General features: G+C 37.6%; 1 protein-coding gene across 3 annotated transcripts in view; it reads left to right on the top strand.

Moving 5' to 3' along the window:
- The first annotated feature begins 268 nt into the window (after positions 1-268).
- Positions 269-16,882, top strand: part of nalcn (sodium leak channel, non-selective) — a 67,711-nt gene continuing 51,097 nt past the window's right edge. The window contains exons 1-12 of one of the 3 annotated variants that reach the window (XM_084954489.1): positions 269-384; positions 4,829-4,940; positions 5,149-5,210; positions 5,926-6,066; positions 6,173-6,355; positions 8,466-8,489; positions 8,695-8,778; positions 8,902-9,041; positions 9,138-9,263; positions 10,862-11,013; positions 12,410-12,552; positions 12,746-12,850. In XM_084954489.1, coding sequence (XP_084810615.1) covers positions 5,169-5,210; positions 5,926-6,066; positions 6,173-6,355; positions 8,466-8,489; positions 8,695-8,778; positions 8,902-9,041; positions 9,138-9,263; positions 10,862-11,013; positions 12,410-12,552; positions 12,746-12,850 — 1,140 coding nt within the window. In that variant the 5' untranslated portion in view covers positions 269-384; positions 4,829-4,940; positions 5,149-5,168. The remainder of the gene's footprint in view (positions 385-4,828; positions 4,941-5,148; positions 5,211-5,925; positions 6,067-6,172; positions 6,356-8,465; positions 8,490-8,694; positions 8,779-8,901; positions 9,042-9,137; positions 9,264-10,861; positions 11,014-12,409; positions 12,553-12,745; positions 12,851-16,882) is intronic. The other 2 variants (XM_084954491.1, XM_084954492.1) reach the window with 2 other exon arrangements.

Raw genomic sequence — 16,882 nt, 5'->3', positions numbered from 1 at the left:
CCTATCTTCAGACAACTGTCTCTGCATTTTTTACCGTCTCTGAGCAAATCTCTCATAGACAAGCTTTGCCACCTATTCACAACAACAACAACAACAACAACAATAGTAATAGTACTAATAATAATATAGTCTGATCAAATTAACTGCGTATCAAGCGATTACCATTAATGCAAATAAATATACTTGTATGATGTGATAGAGCAGCATGGCGAGCTTAAACTGTTACCACGGAAACGGCTGCGCGCCTCCGCAGCACGCACTAGTGCTGTTGATGTGATTGCTACCTGCGCGCTCCCGCGTTCTCCATACGATCCCAACACAGCCGGAAAACAGCTGATGTCATGGACAACGCTGGACGCGGCAGATAAAAGAAACCCTCCTCTCGTAAGTGATTCAACGTGTTTCTTTTCTCTGCTTCTCCACCCGTCGCGAGTCACTTTCAGCAGTTGCGTTTTTAGGATGCGTCTGAGGCTAGGTGCAGCCGCGCGCTAGCTTACTGGTCCTCCAGGAAGTGAGGAAAATCTCATCCTCCGGAGTAGGCCCTCGTGAAACATTGCAGTGTATTTGCTACACTGTCACGTGGTCAGGTTGTTACGTATTATATAGCTTCATGTAGGCCCTATGCTTGAACATATTCATGTATATTGTTGTATGTAGCTTGTTTTTGGGCCTATAGCAGCTGCTCATATTCGTTTCCATAGTAACCTTTGCTCTTCCGACGTCATTCATTCAGCTTTCAGTCACAGTATGGATATCCAGCGGTTTGACAACCATTTTACACGACGTGGGATCGGTCATATGCTGCAGCCTGTCAGTGGCTTTCCTGAAATGGTTTTAGGATTTCACAGTTGCTCGTGAGCCCCAATCAGGAAACCTGATCCAGATGTTCGTTCTCTGACATCGATTAATTAGAACATTTTCAAGGTTATATAAGCACCTCATCACAGTTTGTGCAGTTATGTTTTCAAGAAGAAAACTTAAAACGAAGGACAAATGCTACAAACATTATATGAACATTGGCATCCTGGGGATCCACTAGTTTAAACAACTGGGCCAATATAAATTTATTCATTTTCATTTTGCTGTAATCCCTGTAATCCCTGTAAATGTTCAGTTTTCACGGCACTATCTTGCAACATCTATCCATTGATTTGATCTGGCAAAGCAGATAAACACCAGCTACTGAAATTGGAAAATGTCAGTTTATTTGCAAAAAAGCCCAACGTCACACAACTGTTGGCTGCTACCGATGCTAATCTGTGCAGCCCTTTGTAATGCATTTGAATACAGTCAGTCATTAGGTGACATACTAAGTGCTATGTGATTTTTTTTTTTTTTAATGTTGACATCAAAAATCACAATATTTAACGTCTGTATCAGCATACACTATTTCTGAATAAGATGAATGTGAGTTTGAAATGTGAAGTGGGTCACTCATAGTAGTAGTTACACATTTATCATCCTGCAGAGCCAGCTGTTTCATATGTGTCAAGCACTGGAGTGTCTTTTAGGTCTTTGTTTTTGCTGTAATGGCTTACCACTTTACTTTTCATTGTCACCACTTTGAGCTTTTGTCAGCCTTATTTTAAATATACCCACACTACTGGCCTACCACTGAATAGTTGTGAAGGTTTGACCTAAATTGTCAGCATTCCTTTGAATTTGCTTTTCTGATCACTTTGGCTTTGTATGCAAGACAAAGTAGTGAGAATCTTAGCTTGGAACTGTTTGGGGAAATCATTTGAAGGTATAGCATTAATTTAATTTAATCAAGGCTGTAATCGCTGCCCTTGTGGGAGCTTTGTGAAATAGAAAGAAAATACAAACTGATGCAGTGAGTAAATGAAAGGTTTAAATACTGTTAAACTCCTTCATAAAATGTATTTTTAAAGTCTGCCTTTTAGCTCATTTTATGCATTTGGTATACAGTTAGGTCTGTATATTTTTTGTACAGTAACACATTTTTTAAAATTCATTTTAAATAAAAGTGGATTTAAACTCAATAATCAAGATTTGATTGAGGTGACTTTCAGCTTTAATTCAAGAGGTACTTCACAAAAGTACCGCATTAGGGAACTACAGCCAGTTTTAAACAAACGCCCCTATTTGAGAGGCCCAAAATTAATTGGACAAACTAACATCATTTTAAATATCAGGACTGTTTTTAATACTTGGATGAAAATCCTGTTCAGTTAATGAATGTCTGAAATCTAGAATCCATGGACAACACCAACTGCTGCATTCCCTCTGTTAAGATGCTCTACTAAGGCTTCTGCAGCTGCTTTCATTTGCTGCTTGTTTGTAGGTCTCTACGTTTAGTTTTGTCAGTCAGTAAGTGAAAAATATGCTCTGTAGGACTGAACACAGGTAACTGACTTGGTAATTAATGAATATCCCAGTTCTTTCCCTTGTGACACTCATGGTTTGCTTTCTGCAGTATGCTTTTATCCATTTGCAATGGGAAGCTTAAATGGATAAGTTGAGCTTTTTAACCAGAGGTGGTTAAAAAGCTCAACCCTGTGTATCTGAGCTCAGAGTAAAGCCCTGTACACTTCACAATTCACCCACAATATTAATAAACACTAGTGGCCCAGTCCCACTTTATTTTTACTTTTATGAAGGTGTCTCTTGATTGTAGTCTATGTTGTCTTGTCATCAATAATACCGGTATAATTTTTTACAGGACATAAAAATGCTATATAGTGATATCACTACATTTACATTCCCTAGTGTGCACAACAACGAGACAGAGCCAGGCATGTCTGAGAGCAAGAGCCAAGTGTCAACCTCTGGTAATGATTTAGTATGTAAATATGGAGCTACTTCAGCAACCTCCAAAAAAAACACATTGCTTTGCAAAATATGCAAGAAAATTGTTCCAGACACGGCTTAAGGCGAAAACGCACTATTGATTACAACTAGGCGACAAAGAAGAAGGTACTAACAGCTGGTGATGTGCGACCCAATATAAACAAGAAACTCTACCTGTCATTGCTGCAAAAATTAGCTAGCTGCACTTCATATGACAGGAAGAGCAAACAGGGGATGGAACTCAGAAACCGTGGAAAAGCATGGCTTTTCAAGATCCATGGCAAACTACAACAACCCAGGCAGAAAATATTTTTTAGTTTTGTGTGACAATATTGCGCAGCTACTGAAGAGTTAGGTGGCTTACTTTAGTTATTGTTAAACTAAAGTCATAAGCAGTTATTTTTTTAACTTACAATTTCTGGGGAAAACACTGCCTAATATACTTCTGTGCTTACATTTGACTTATGGTGTGTCACTATTGCACTATCATGCTTCTGCTGCTCACACCTTGTTCCATAAAATTGACACTTCATATTAGGAAGGGTGTAAAAAAAAAAAATAACAGTGGCTCATTTGAAAACAAGGATGGGAAATAGCCTTCATTTACTTACACTTATAAATGCAGCTTCCTCCAAGCTGCAAGTGCCAATAAAACACTGTTCAGCATGTTTTTTTTTTCTGTATCATCAGAAATATTGTGATTGCAAATTTTCTTGAATTATCGTAATACAGTTTTGAGGCTGTTTTGAGGACAGTTGACTGTTTGTTAGTCAATTGTCCAGTCACTTTAGAGCTTCTGACAATGTGGGGTTATTGTATGTATAAAAAGGTCTGTAATTCCTGAACAGTTAAGGCATTTATTTTGCTAAACATCTTGAATTAAAGCTGAAAGTCTGTACTTCAATCATGTCTGGATTGTTTGATTTAAAGTCCACTGTGGTTGTGTACACAGGCAAAAAAGTGTAAATTTGTCTGTGTGATTCTTTTGGATATTTGATTAAAATTGAAATGTTCAAATGAAATGCTACACAAAACTTATCTCTGGAAATGAAAGTAGAGGTTACTGCTATTGCGGTGTTATTATGCTCTCATCCTTAGACACTATATGAAAAGTGCCACTAACTTAAAAAAACTTTTTCATAAGCAACCATACAGGGGATTTGTGCTAGCTATGAATACCTGAGTATCATTGTAGGTTATGGTTAAGAGATAAAGAATTGAACAAATGAGCTGCATGCCCACATCTACAAAAATATTTCTTGTGTCTTGAAAGAAGATGCTGCTCTCAAAACGCACTCAAAAATAGAAGTTCAACAAAGAAAGTTTGCATACTCAAACAAATACTCACAGTTACAATTAATGTGCCCAGAGATCACATTTTTTCCTGTGAGGAACATGTCCTTTCTCCAAATGGGAAAGTAATTGCAGTCTTTGCCACCTATACTCCCACATAATAGCACTTAGACCCTGTAATTTTGTTTTCACTCTTCCTCACGTCTCCATCTGCATATGTTAAGTGTAGCAATTACACTGGGAAATTGCTTCTAACTACATGGGGTTTGTAGCATGGATGGACAGTTTCTTTTCTTGGTGGGGGCATAAAAAGGAAACAAGGATGCGATACCGTTACATTGTTCTGCCTTCGTTCCAATCCTAACTTAGAGTTCTGTTTCAAAGAGGAAATTTTTTAAAATTTTTATTTAACCATCAAAGTATGTTTACATATTTTTTGCATCATATGTCAGTCAGCAAAGGTCAAGTCAAAATGTAATGTAATCAAGTCATTGGGGCAGCAGCTGTTGTTGCATTTGCATATGCTGTTAGCTGTTTTACACACACACACACACACAAGTGCAAGACATGCTTTTGCTTTTCATCTCTGGTCAGTCAGCTTAACTGACTTACTCTAAAATTGACATTGTGTTTTTAAAATATGTGCTGAATATGACATAAAAATGTTTTCTTATCCCCTTTTACTGCTCTTATGATTGCTACCGTTCACTGATTGCTGCCGCAGGACCTCAAGGCCTTTAGGACAATCTCCTTTTTGCATCTCTAGTCTGTCTCTCTGGTTGGTTTCTCCACCCCTCTGTGACCTGGGGATGAACGCACCAATGAGGAGCCTCACAGTGAGTCCCCGTGGTCCTCTTCCACCCCATCTTCTTCTTCCACAACACCTCACTCACTCACTCACTCACTCACAGAGTGTGTCGCATATATGCCTTGATGTCAGACGTGGTGGGCATTCCTGTCTTTATGAGCGTACTGTAGATGTGGGTAGTGTACTGTATACCATATAAGCCATAATGTTGACTAACTGTTGTGTGTTATTTACAGGGTATGCCTGATCGCATGTTATGTGCAGTGCTGGAGCAATTTCAGCTTTACTTTTCCCTTTGGTATGTGCGCTTTGTCTCCATTCAGAGTGTCATTTTTTCTTGTGTTCTTAGGTTAAAATGGCCTGTAAAGTTTTCTTTTTTCTGCATACATACAGTCGCACAAAGATACAAACAAATGCTGACATGCACAGGTAACACTTGGTCACACCTCCGGACAATGTACAGCATATTTTACTGGCACTTTGGTGTTTGATACAGGGAAGATCACGCGTGATCTTTTCAAATGGTAAGTTACTGGAGCTGTTCCAACGTAATACACTTGTTCTGTGTTCCATGTGTGCTGCGTTGTGTATCACGGTGGCCATTCAACAATGCAACGCATTCAGTTTTAATCACCAAAAAATCTGCTCTGGCAATTCAAGTCAGGGAAGTTTACTCTTCGGACTAGACATTGCAGGAAATTTTGATGCTACATGTAAAAACACCCAGAAGCCACTCCTGATACACGTCTCATTTAATACTATTTAATACACTAGATTTCTGCATTGGTTAACTACGTACATTTTTAAGAGGTATAGTGATTGTTGGCAGGCCAAGTGCCTTGCACCTGCACTTTTTTAAGTATGTCTTAAATTAATTTCTTATATTATAATGATATGATTAAAGTTTTGAAAAAGTTGTAGTGCCACTGCCCAGACTTGGATGCAGCCAGAGTATTCCCCTGTTCCTTGTTTATCTTTGGTCATTGTGTGGTCTGCCTCCCTCTCTGTGTCAGATCCACTCTTTGTATAGCACAGCAAGCCCCAGCATGCTGAAGAGGAAACAGAGCTCACGGGTCGAGGCCCAGCCCATGACTGACTTTGGGCCAGATGAGACCCTCGCAGACAGTGCTGACATTTTCTGGATAAATAAACCAGTGAGTGTACGCGTGTGTCTGGCTCGGCTAAGGACAACATTAAGAATACAGAAAGATATTAAGGCACATTTTTGGAATTATTTCCTTTGTTGTTTCCTTCCATCAGTGGGTGCACTCTCTGCTGCGAGCCTGTGCCATCATCAGTGTCATCTCTGTGTGCATGAACACCCCAAAGACGTTCGAGCATTACCCTCCGCTGCAATATGTGACATTCACGCTGGACACACTGCTCATGTTTCTCTACACTGCCGAGATGATCGCCAAGATGCACATCAGAGGAATCATTAAGGTAGCTGCTGCATCATGGCCACGAGAGACTGTAGAGTGTCAGTGAAATTCAGTGAGCAGTAGCAGTAAAAGACTAGCAACCACAGAAAAATGGCAGGTGTTATTTGTTTGTTTTTTTAATCTCAGACCACTTCTGCCAAGTAAATTATGACTAATAATGTTTCTTTATTTTTTTTAAAAACTATTCACAACTTTGATGCAAGTGATTGGAGTGACAACAAATGAGACTTTATTTGTACATTTTTCAAATCTGTCAATCTGTTTCTCTGTGATCGTGATTTTTTTGAAGGTTTGCAGTGAACTGTGGTTGAAAGTTATGTGGTATAATAACATGTGATTAGCCCCTCTTTCTGTCCCATGTACATTATGGTTATACAGTCACACTATAGCTAAAATATGAAGATGACCTCCTTGTGACTAGTGGTTGCTCAGTGACTGCACTGAATTTTCTTGGATTTGGTAACAGATTGTGAGTAGCTGCAGTGACCAACTGGTCTCGCAGAGGCTGAGCATGCAACACCTTCAACCCCTGGGTGACCACTTTCGGTTGCGAGGTGGGAGGCCTCTTATGTGGGAGGCTACCTGTCTTCAAATAGTCGCTGACCTAAATTATTCTCAGTCAGATTGGTGAAGGTTTGTAAACAATTGTTGTCTAATTTTGAAATTAGACATATTGCCAGCACATTGCAATCAGTCTGAGTCAGCATGTCTCTTTGCAGTATGGGGCTCAACTCATCTGGTTGCCCACTGGCTGTGTTCTGGTTATATTTCTGTAAAAAAAAAATCAAGTTTTTGCAGTTAAATTGCCATCCTGCAGCAACTAAGTCACTATTTGTGGAGGAATGTTTGAATTACTGTTTCAAATCTAAGAGGTCCTTATGGACTCTAAATGTAAGTATATGTGAATTTCTGTGTAGATGGCAACAGATTTGCAACAGACAGCAACAGATTTGGAGTATTTGTTGATTTGCATGCTTGAGCCCATTCAGTCACAACTGATAGCAGACTGACTCCTTACTGGTATTTTATCACCGTCTCGATGCACGAAAGTCACTCACTGACTGTGAGCGGTTGCAGATCTGGTTCCCATCTTCATTTCAAAGGCAGTGAGATGAAGCTCATTGTATGCTCTTTCAATAATTTTGGTTGTGCTCCAGCACCATCAAACTTTATATTTCTGAAGACAATAGAGGCAGACTCTGTTGCTAGTCCAGTTACAGGGGTACCAAAGAAGTTGTTTTCCACAGAGGACCAGATTCAGCAGCTTTAGCTGAAGAAATGTTCCCTTATGCAAGCAATAAAAAATATATTACAACAGAAAGTTGATGACAAAAAGGTCAGTCAGCCACTGAACCGAAAGAAATCTGACTGACATGACTAATCACATATTGTTACCAGAATTACATGAAATACTAACAGTCTTACATTTGGGATTCTTCTGCAAAATCAGATACTTCTTTATCTTTATTTAAATGTTTTAGCTCTGGACGTAAATGGGCACTTCAAGCAGAAGAGAAACATTTCTGCTTCTTACTTGTAGTGTTTCTTTTAGTTATTATTGATAGCTGAATTCCATTCTTTGTCTTGAAATCAGGATGGTATTTTCCTATCTGATCTGAAATAAACTTTTATAAATGATGCAGATATGACATCTTAGTCTTAAGTAATTTCTGTTTTAAAGTATGGTACTGTGGATATGTAGTTTTAAGCTAGTTGTGGAAAATTACTGCCCAAAGTACATGATCTTCTTAGTGTGGTAAAGTAATTGCATGCTTTTGTTCTTGTCAGCAGTGTGTTTAATCAAAGATGGTCCTTATCTGTAAAGTGTTTCCGAACACACCCTAGTATTTGCAGTCTTTCTTCCTGTGCAAGACCCCTAAGAGCTCCTAACAGACTCTCCCTCTCTGTCTGGAAGCAGTAATTAAGTATACCCATTTTGCTGGCCCCCCTTGGCATTTCAGTTTGTTCACACCTCAGGGGCTTAATGATTGAAAATAGGTTTGAAATTTGTGGTTAGTTTGTCAAAATGGGGACAATATTTTCACGTTCTGTATTTCTTGAATATTGCCATTACTTTGAACTCACACAAACATTTTCTATCACAATAAAAGCTTTCTGCAGCAGACTTTCCCAAGGTGAGGGGAATGCTTGAATTTTTCCATAAAGATTATCCATGAAACAACCTAGAATGTAATTGTAATGTAATTTATTCAAAGAAAATATGGCCTTGAAGAATGATGCTGGTTATATTTGTCTCATTTATTAACTTATGTTAGTGTTTCCTGCTTTTTAAGGCTTTGGTCTTTTAACTATTGCTCCTTTGTTTCTGTCTCCGTACAGGGGGATAACTCCTATGTGAAGGACCGCTGGTGTATGTTTGATGGATTCATGGTATTTTTCATCTGGGTGTCCCTGGTTCTGCAGGTGTCTTGCAACTTTTTGTTTTTGAATATATTGCACTTTTCTGCAGGTGCTTGTGCAGCTTGTCATAATGCCATGCATTAGTATGTATTAAAATGATTAATAATCAATTTATTGTTGTTTTAGGTCTTTGAAATAGCAGAGCTTGTAGATCAGATGTCTCCATGGGGAATGCTGAGAATCCCCCGCGCGCTTATCATGATAAGGGCCTTCAGGATCTACTTTCGCTTTGAGCTTCCTCGCTCCCGCATCACTAACATTCTGAAGTAAAATACTGTCGTAAGCGTTTCCATTACATATGGTCTTTGTCCATGTGAAATATATCTCATAGATATCTCTTTCTGTACTATTTTGCATTGCAGGCGATCCGGGGAACAGATTTGGAGTGTGTCAATATTCCTACTGTTTTTTCTACTGCTCTACGGAATTCTGGGGGTTCAAATGTTTGGAACGTTCAACTATCACTGCGTTACTAATGATACAATCGGGTAAGAACTAATGATTAAATAAATGTAACATTGGATGCTTTTTTTTGGATTATCAAGTCCGATATAAACTTTTTTACTTTTTTTGGACTAAACTATCATCTCTCCAGAAATTAGAAGATACCTACGCTAAGTGTCTTTGTTAAAGATCATATAAACACTGAGTGCAAAGTGTCAAAGGAGAAAACTTTTAATTAGAATAATGCTTTTGGAGACAAAAGTTTTGGTAGTGACTGCAATGGTTAAACCCCCAGGTTGCAGCCAGAGTTAATGGTAATTATAATAATTAAATTTTCCTGCATTGTCCAGCCTTTGCATTATGCTTCTCCATTTCCTCCCTGATGTGTTCCTAAGCACCCCAGGGACACAGAATATATTAGCCATTAGTAAGAGGAAATATAGTACCAGGGCATTGTGATATTCATGTATAGCTTTGTCATTCATCTGTATTATATACGTCCAAAAGTGGTGTGGCAGTTGGGCATTTAATTTGTTTGCTACTGAGCTCATTTTTCCCCAAATCCAATACATATATATATATATATATATCTTGGGGTATCTAATGGGGTATTTTAGAAAAATGTCACACGTGGGCAGAAGTGTCTAATCTCTGTTTGCCATATGCCCTTGGCACAAAGTCAAGCTCTCTAGCTTTTCACACACATGGGATTTGATGAAAACTGTGGGAACAATGGCAGGGGGCATTCTCTGATATGGACATTAAAGGGTTTTGGCTATATGAATAGAATAAAGTCCCCTTTTATGGATGTTAGGATTCCTACAAATGACCTCAGCACTGTTGAACTTCCTGACATGAATCATGATGTTGAATGAGATATAACACTTGAATATGTGTTACTTTTTTGTTCTGTAGAGGTTTTATAACTGTTTTATATACAACTGTACAACTGTTTCCAGGTTTGATGAGTAGTCTAAAGTAAAAAAAAAAAGTTCTAACAAATTATACATTTTATTTTGAAATAACATAACATTTATTCATCACTACACATTGTGATAAATCTAAGGTTATTAGATACTTTGAACTGTTTTTTGCATTTTAGGACCTTAACCATGCTTTAATAAGGGGTATCATTATGTTTTTGTGTTATCAATTTACAGATGCTGAAAAAACAGTCATAAATAATTTCTTATAACACTCACAAAATGTAATATTTTTGCTTTTCACTGGACATTTTCTCTCTTCCTCCAGGCTTCATTTATCGCTGCTCTGTCATCAAGAAAGGGAATATCATAGATAAGACACATTGATATTATTCAGCTCGGTATAATGAGCTTTATTGGGATTCACCACTATGCCTCTGATTGGCCTTTGCGATAGTGCAATAAATTATTCCCTCTGATTCTCTACCTCTAATAAACAATTTGGATGAATGTCTGTGCAGACAATTTGAAAGCATTAATTTCCATTAGCCCAATCAAGCTGTTCCTGGTAACACCTGTGGCAATAAGACAAAGAGAGGAATTGTATTCACACATTAACCTTTGTTTTTCTTTTTTATTAGGCATTTTTCTTTTTTGCAAGCACTGCCATTTTTGATATGAGCTAGTAATTTTTTTTTTGTATTTGTTTTATTGGTAAGCAATGTGTCATTGAACAACTTGACCATCCCAGACACCCACTGCTCCCCTGATGGAGAAGGCTACCAGTGTCCTTATGGCTTCAAATGCATGGACCTGAAAGAACTGGGTCTGAGCCGACAGGAGCTCGGTTATAGTGGATTCAATGAACTAGGTATGCGCTACACAATGATTCCTTCAAACGTACACGGATAAAGAAATATTTATTCTCGTATATTTTTATTTGTTTAAAAAATATATACAATTTTACAATTTAAATTTCTTACGGAGGGCAAAAAATACACACTGTAATGAAAATTATAATTCTATACTGAGTAACTTCAGCACATGTTACTAAACATTTAACTAGAAAATTTCACCTTCAAGGCTTCCATATATTTGATCAAGACCTGTGGAAAAAATGACCTTGTTTTGTCTATTCTACATAGCTCAAAAAATATTTAAAAAATACACTTTGAAAACACATCAGCCCTCCAGGTAAAAACAAAAATCATGCTAGTTATCAGATAAGGCCTGGGTAATCTGCTAGGGACGAAAGGATGAGACATAGTTTGGTGGAAATGAAAGTTATAAACCTACAGATCGGCTGAATCCAAAGATAAAATGAAAAAAAAAAAAGATGCTGCACACTAGTCCATTTTGCTGAAATTTCATTTCAGCAATTCAAAATGTTATTCAGTTGTTTGTTAGGAATAAGTTAGTCACATGACAAAGTCTTGACTCTCACCAAGAGGAAATATACAGTGTTTTAAGAAGAATCATCCAATTTCAAAAGGCTATATTTTTTTAAAGCAATGCACATAAAATCTTGCAATAATTTTTGAAATGCATGGCTGAATATTAAGTTTTCCACGAGAAACGCACGTAATGGCTGGGTAATTAAAGCCCTTTAAAATCGGATGATTCTTTTTGATACACCTTGTATGTTTGAATGGTAATAGTTTAACTGGGGAACTCAACCTTTGATGACAGTTGTCAGCTACTTGTTTCCAATCTAACACTGATTAATTTGTGCAGAGAAGAATATTATATACCTCAGAAAAATAAAAAGAGAATGTTCACTCTACTTTTTCAAGCACTACAATAACTTGAAATAGTGTTCCTCCATAAAATCATCTTTGGCTAAGACTTAATAGAACAGACAGTTCCTTTGCAAAGAGCGTGTTAATCAGAAAAACAGCAAAGATTAAATTTTTGAATTTTTTATTTTTTTTTGCTTGGCCTGCTGACATAATTTATGTTAATTAGAGGCATCAAAGATGAGTTGATTGGGTTTGAGTCTGGCAAACAGAATTTCCCGTCTTGTCATTATAACAAAGGGAACTATCAGGATTCTGTGAGCTGTCAGAGTAAACACTCATTATAGGTAAAAAGAGAAACTCAAACTGTTATCTTTTTAAATGGCTTAGTCTTCGGGGGAAACATAATAATTGGTGTGCGGTTCACAGACATCGACATGTTAAGCGAAAGACAGATGCTGACGTTTGTTTCTTCAGAAATCAGCTTCTCATCTGACTGCTTCTTTCTGACTCTTGTGTGTTTTTGCTCAGGCACGAGTATCTTCACTGTGTATGAAGCTGCGTCACAGGAAGGCTGGGTGTTCCTCATGTACAGAGCCATTGACAGTTTCCCTCGCTGGCGCTCCTACTTCTACTTTATAACTCTGATTTTCTTCTTGGCGTGGCTTGTCAAGGTTAGAGCTTGGCTCTCTCTGCTGCACTTTTCATGATAATTTCTGGAGATCGTTGAACACCGAAAGGTTAAGGTTAATTGACATAACCTAATAGTTCACCTACAAACATGATGATTTACCCTTTTGGTCATTGACTTCGAATAGCCTGAGCGCTCTTACTCTATCGTTGTCCTCTTTTTTTTTCTTTTTACAGAATGTCTTCATTGCAGTCATCATTGAGACATTTGCTGAGATTCGAGTCCAGTTTCAGCAGATGTGGGGGTCAAGGAGCAGTACCACCTCTACTGCTACAACACAGGTACAACTGCTACAGAACCAAGCTAAAAGAATAGAGCCATAAAACTGACAAATTGTATGTCTCTTACATTTGGACTTGGTTGAATTGGTGCCTACAATTGATCTTTTTAAAACCTGTACACGTTGGTAATCAAGTGCATCAAATTCAGATGACTAGAACACAAACACATTTTGACACTATATAGATTTTCCGCAGTGTATTTTGATCCATAAATGCCTTCAGAAATCGAAAGAAATGACTCCTTAATATACCTTAGTGTATGTAGGCTCATATGTAAAAAATATTCAGATAAAAATAATAATTAAAAAAAAGACGAGACATTTATGTGGCCATGTGACAAGTTGGCTCTCAGTAGCAGGAAAGGTTTAGTCTATGAACTGTGTGAAATGTTTCTTGCTTTTGTTGGGCCTTTACTGAATCATTCAGGGGACATAGTGAAAGCTGTGTCCGAATTGGTGGCATCAAGTCGGGCAGGTTCTCGGTGGGCGTTTGGCTCATCCAAGATTATGCATTTTCACAGATTGTGTTTGTTTTATCAGGGAAAAAATCCAATGGTACAGCTAAACACTAAATGCTGTTGCAAATCTGTTACCTCTCTACTCTTTATAGAGTATAGCTTGCAACTTAACATTTTTGAGATATGCGCAGATCACAGTATTCAATGAAGTCACTAATGGTCACATCAGCTGTTTCTAGCAAATGTCATGGTTATGGTGATTCAGCATACGTACATTAAAAAAAATATGTGTCTGTTGTTGTGTGTGTGCTCTTTCCAAGGCCCTTATACTGCATCATACCAGTCTGACAAGAGTGATTGGTGTGAGTAGATCTGTTATTCCAACAAAACCAAGGTCCCAAAAAAGAAATTGTTTTATGCCATGAATATCTGTGGTCACACTCACGAAAACTCAAAAAAGGCAGCTAGACTTTTGAAAAGAGTTTGGAAGAAGATTTCTCCTGTATTGACATGAATGGAAGAGAGTTTGGGAATCTCATCAGCATGTCTTGGGCGTCCCTTTCCAGAACATACTGAAGGATTATACCCTTGGGATTTAACATAAAAGCTGAACAGCATGGCTGGAAAGGGGATCTTCTTAACTACCTTGTTCAGCTTTGTTTTGCAGTGTCTATCTCACGCATCCTGTCTGTGTGCTATCTGCTACTTGAAGCCAGGGATCTCTGCCTGAATTTGTCTGCAGCACGTCAGGGAGCTCTTTAGGGTGTCAGTCCTTTGCTTTACAGTGCTTTCTTGACGTTTCTGTGCCAGGCGTCTTTAGATCAACCGTGGTTTGTTTGCCACCAGGTGTATCCAGCGCACTGCTGGCACGAGGCGAGTTGTGTGGCATGCGACAGACATGTTCCAGCCATCTCCATTGGTACAGTTTGTCTGTCCTGCTCTGCAGATTTTCCCTTGAGATGATGTTTAGCTGAAAGCTCTCGAGAGCAGCTCCAATTTCATTTTGAGTATAAACACGATCTTTTAGTTATACAGTAAACAGTCTTGAAAGTACTAAACTTTGTCTGAATGCTGGGTTGATGGAGCTTCAAAAAGACTTCAGCATGTGAGCTTTTCATAACCTTTGATAATTCTAATGTTGATCTGCTAGGTTCTCAGGTCTGCAGTTTGTCCACATTACATTTTAAACTCTTTAAAAATATATATAGTTTGGGGGTTCGTCTATAATAGATTTTGATTAATTTCTCTCATTTCTTCTTATCACAACACCACTGCTATGCAATAACCCACAGAAATAATGTTATATAGCAAGATAACTAAAGTTGCATACATTACATTGTATTGTATTTAATGTATTCATTATGGAGCACTAAGGAATTGACAGCTCCAGAGGCTAAATAGAGAAATAACAAAAAACAAATGTCCTTTAGCAACAATTAAATAATACTTTTTAAAAAACAACTTAGATATGTGAAAGCAAATTGCAAGACTGAACTTAAGAGTTTCTTTGGTCTAATATTTGCTTCTGGAGTTTTCCTTTCACTATTTGCAAATAGTTTTGAAACTATATAGGGACATAAACAAGAGAGAGAAACATTATCAGGAATATTCACAGATGTTAATGCCCCAAGAGCTATTGAGGAACATATAAAAGTGATTTATGTGACAAAATATAATTTGAGGCTCATTCTATAAATGGTTTCTTATTGTGGATTGTGTGTAGCCAACCTCTAATGAATACAGTACAACAATGTATAACAAATATGTTATGAATCCATGTGCAAATTTGCATTTGGCAATTGTGTTGATGGTAAAGCTATGAAGCCAGTGTTTGGTTTAGAGTTTAAACATTTGAAATGAATAATCCGAATGATGTCAACCTGACAAGCGGTGAACTGCAGACGTTTTTTCCACAGAGTCCTGAAAATGATTCTTCTTGTAATGTCATGAAAGTAAAACCTCTGCTTCTTCACTCATGAATGGAAAACAGGCTAGTGCCACTGGCATACTCCTGTGACCTTGAAAACAATTAGCCTTTCTTGCCATTATCAAAATTAATCATAATCACATCATCATGCCCCAGTCTTTATCTTAGAGGGGGGAAAACTAATTAGCTGTGGTGTAACACTTAACTGTCAATCACAGATGATGAAAAGAATATGATCCATTCTTAAGGTTCCCCGGAGAGAGCAAGGTTGGTATAAGGTGGCCCTGGGAGATACTACCCATTCTATACTCCCTATTTCTTGTCTTTGTTATATTGTCTCCCGATTATTGCAGCTTTTATTAGAGATTAGGATGGAAAGCTTAACTGCGTTGATTAAAAATGGAAAAAAAGGATAAATCAGCCTTTGTTTGACAAGATCAGACTTTAAATTCTATATTCTGATGAGCAGTTATGAAGTGCTGGACATTAAGCTGAAATATAGTGTAACTTTATCTTGGTTTGTCTTTAGTAGAATAATATCAACTTTCAATTTTTGATATCAATGTTGATATCAGCATGGTTTTTGCTGATATAAAAACAAAACAAAGCTAATGGCATGCTATGGATTTGACATCAGTCTATGTGATTTAAAATGATGTAGTAGATATCAAAGCTGAAACAGTGTGCAGCAGGTGGGATGGTGGGTATGTAATCACAGAACAGGACGACAAATGATGCAGGCATGTTAAAAATGTTTTATGTGTGAGAAGCCAGCAGCTGCAGATCAGTCCACACGTTTGTGTTTTATGCTCCTCACATCACTTCAGAGAAAATTCATGATACAAAAGGATTTAATCCACCACCTACTGCATGCAATGATTTCAAGGACAGTCAGGCCAAAAACACTATACCAGCTCATTTGCTAAATAAATCATTAATATTCCAGATTAAGTCACATCTGGCGTGTAGAGTTCAAAAGCAGTGTTCTGTTTTCAGATTAGTCAGTTTTGTTTTTTAATTTAATTCTAGCTGCATGTTAGTACATTGTTGGCATTGTGTTGGTCAGTGCTCTGCTTTGGACCAGACCAAAATGTGTATTTCATACAAGCATTTTGGTCACCAGAGGGTGAATACGGAATTTAGTCAACTTTTGACTCTGTTATTTGTTGTTCCTACATGATCACCTAAAGTTTCCCCACCACCAGGCCAAATTTTACTTAATGGCATGTCGCAGCTAATGCATAAATGCCCATAAAATTAACAACATTGCTGCCATATAGTAATTTAACACAATTAATAATAATGTCCAGGTCTGCCAGGCCTTTAAATGTTTCCTGTAGCCTGACTACGAGATTTGTTATGCTACATTCCGCCAACTCTCATTTTTCTCTGTATGTTTGCTTTAGGATCACATAGTTTTCTCCAGCCTAGGCAGCAAATTAATTTTCAGTGAAATTATGGTTTGTGTGTTATTAATTTAGATTTTCTATAATATTAATTATTTGAAACTGGGATTAGCATCTGCCCGAGTGGCTATAAACACTTGATCTTGCTGTGATACTGATACATAGCAATCACAGTATGTTTGCTGTATATGAGTTATTGTAATGTTTGGCAGCTAACTGAAATAAACACTTTTGGTTGATTC

This window comes from Perissodus microlepis, chromosome 16 (assembly GCF_051167445.1).
Source record: "Perissodus microlepis isolate ML-2025 ecotype Zambia chromosome 16, ASM5116744v1, whole genome shotgun sequence".
NCBI lineage: Eukaryota > Metazoa > Chordata > Actinopteri > Cichliformes > Cichlidae > Perissodus > Perissodus microlepis.
This window is presented reverse-complemented; position numbering and strand designations above follow the sequence as displayed.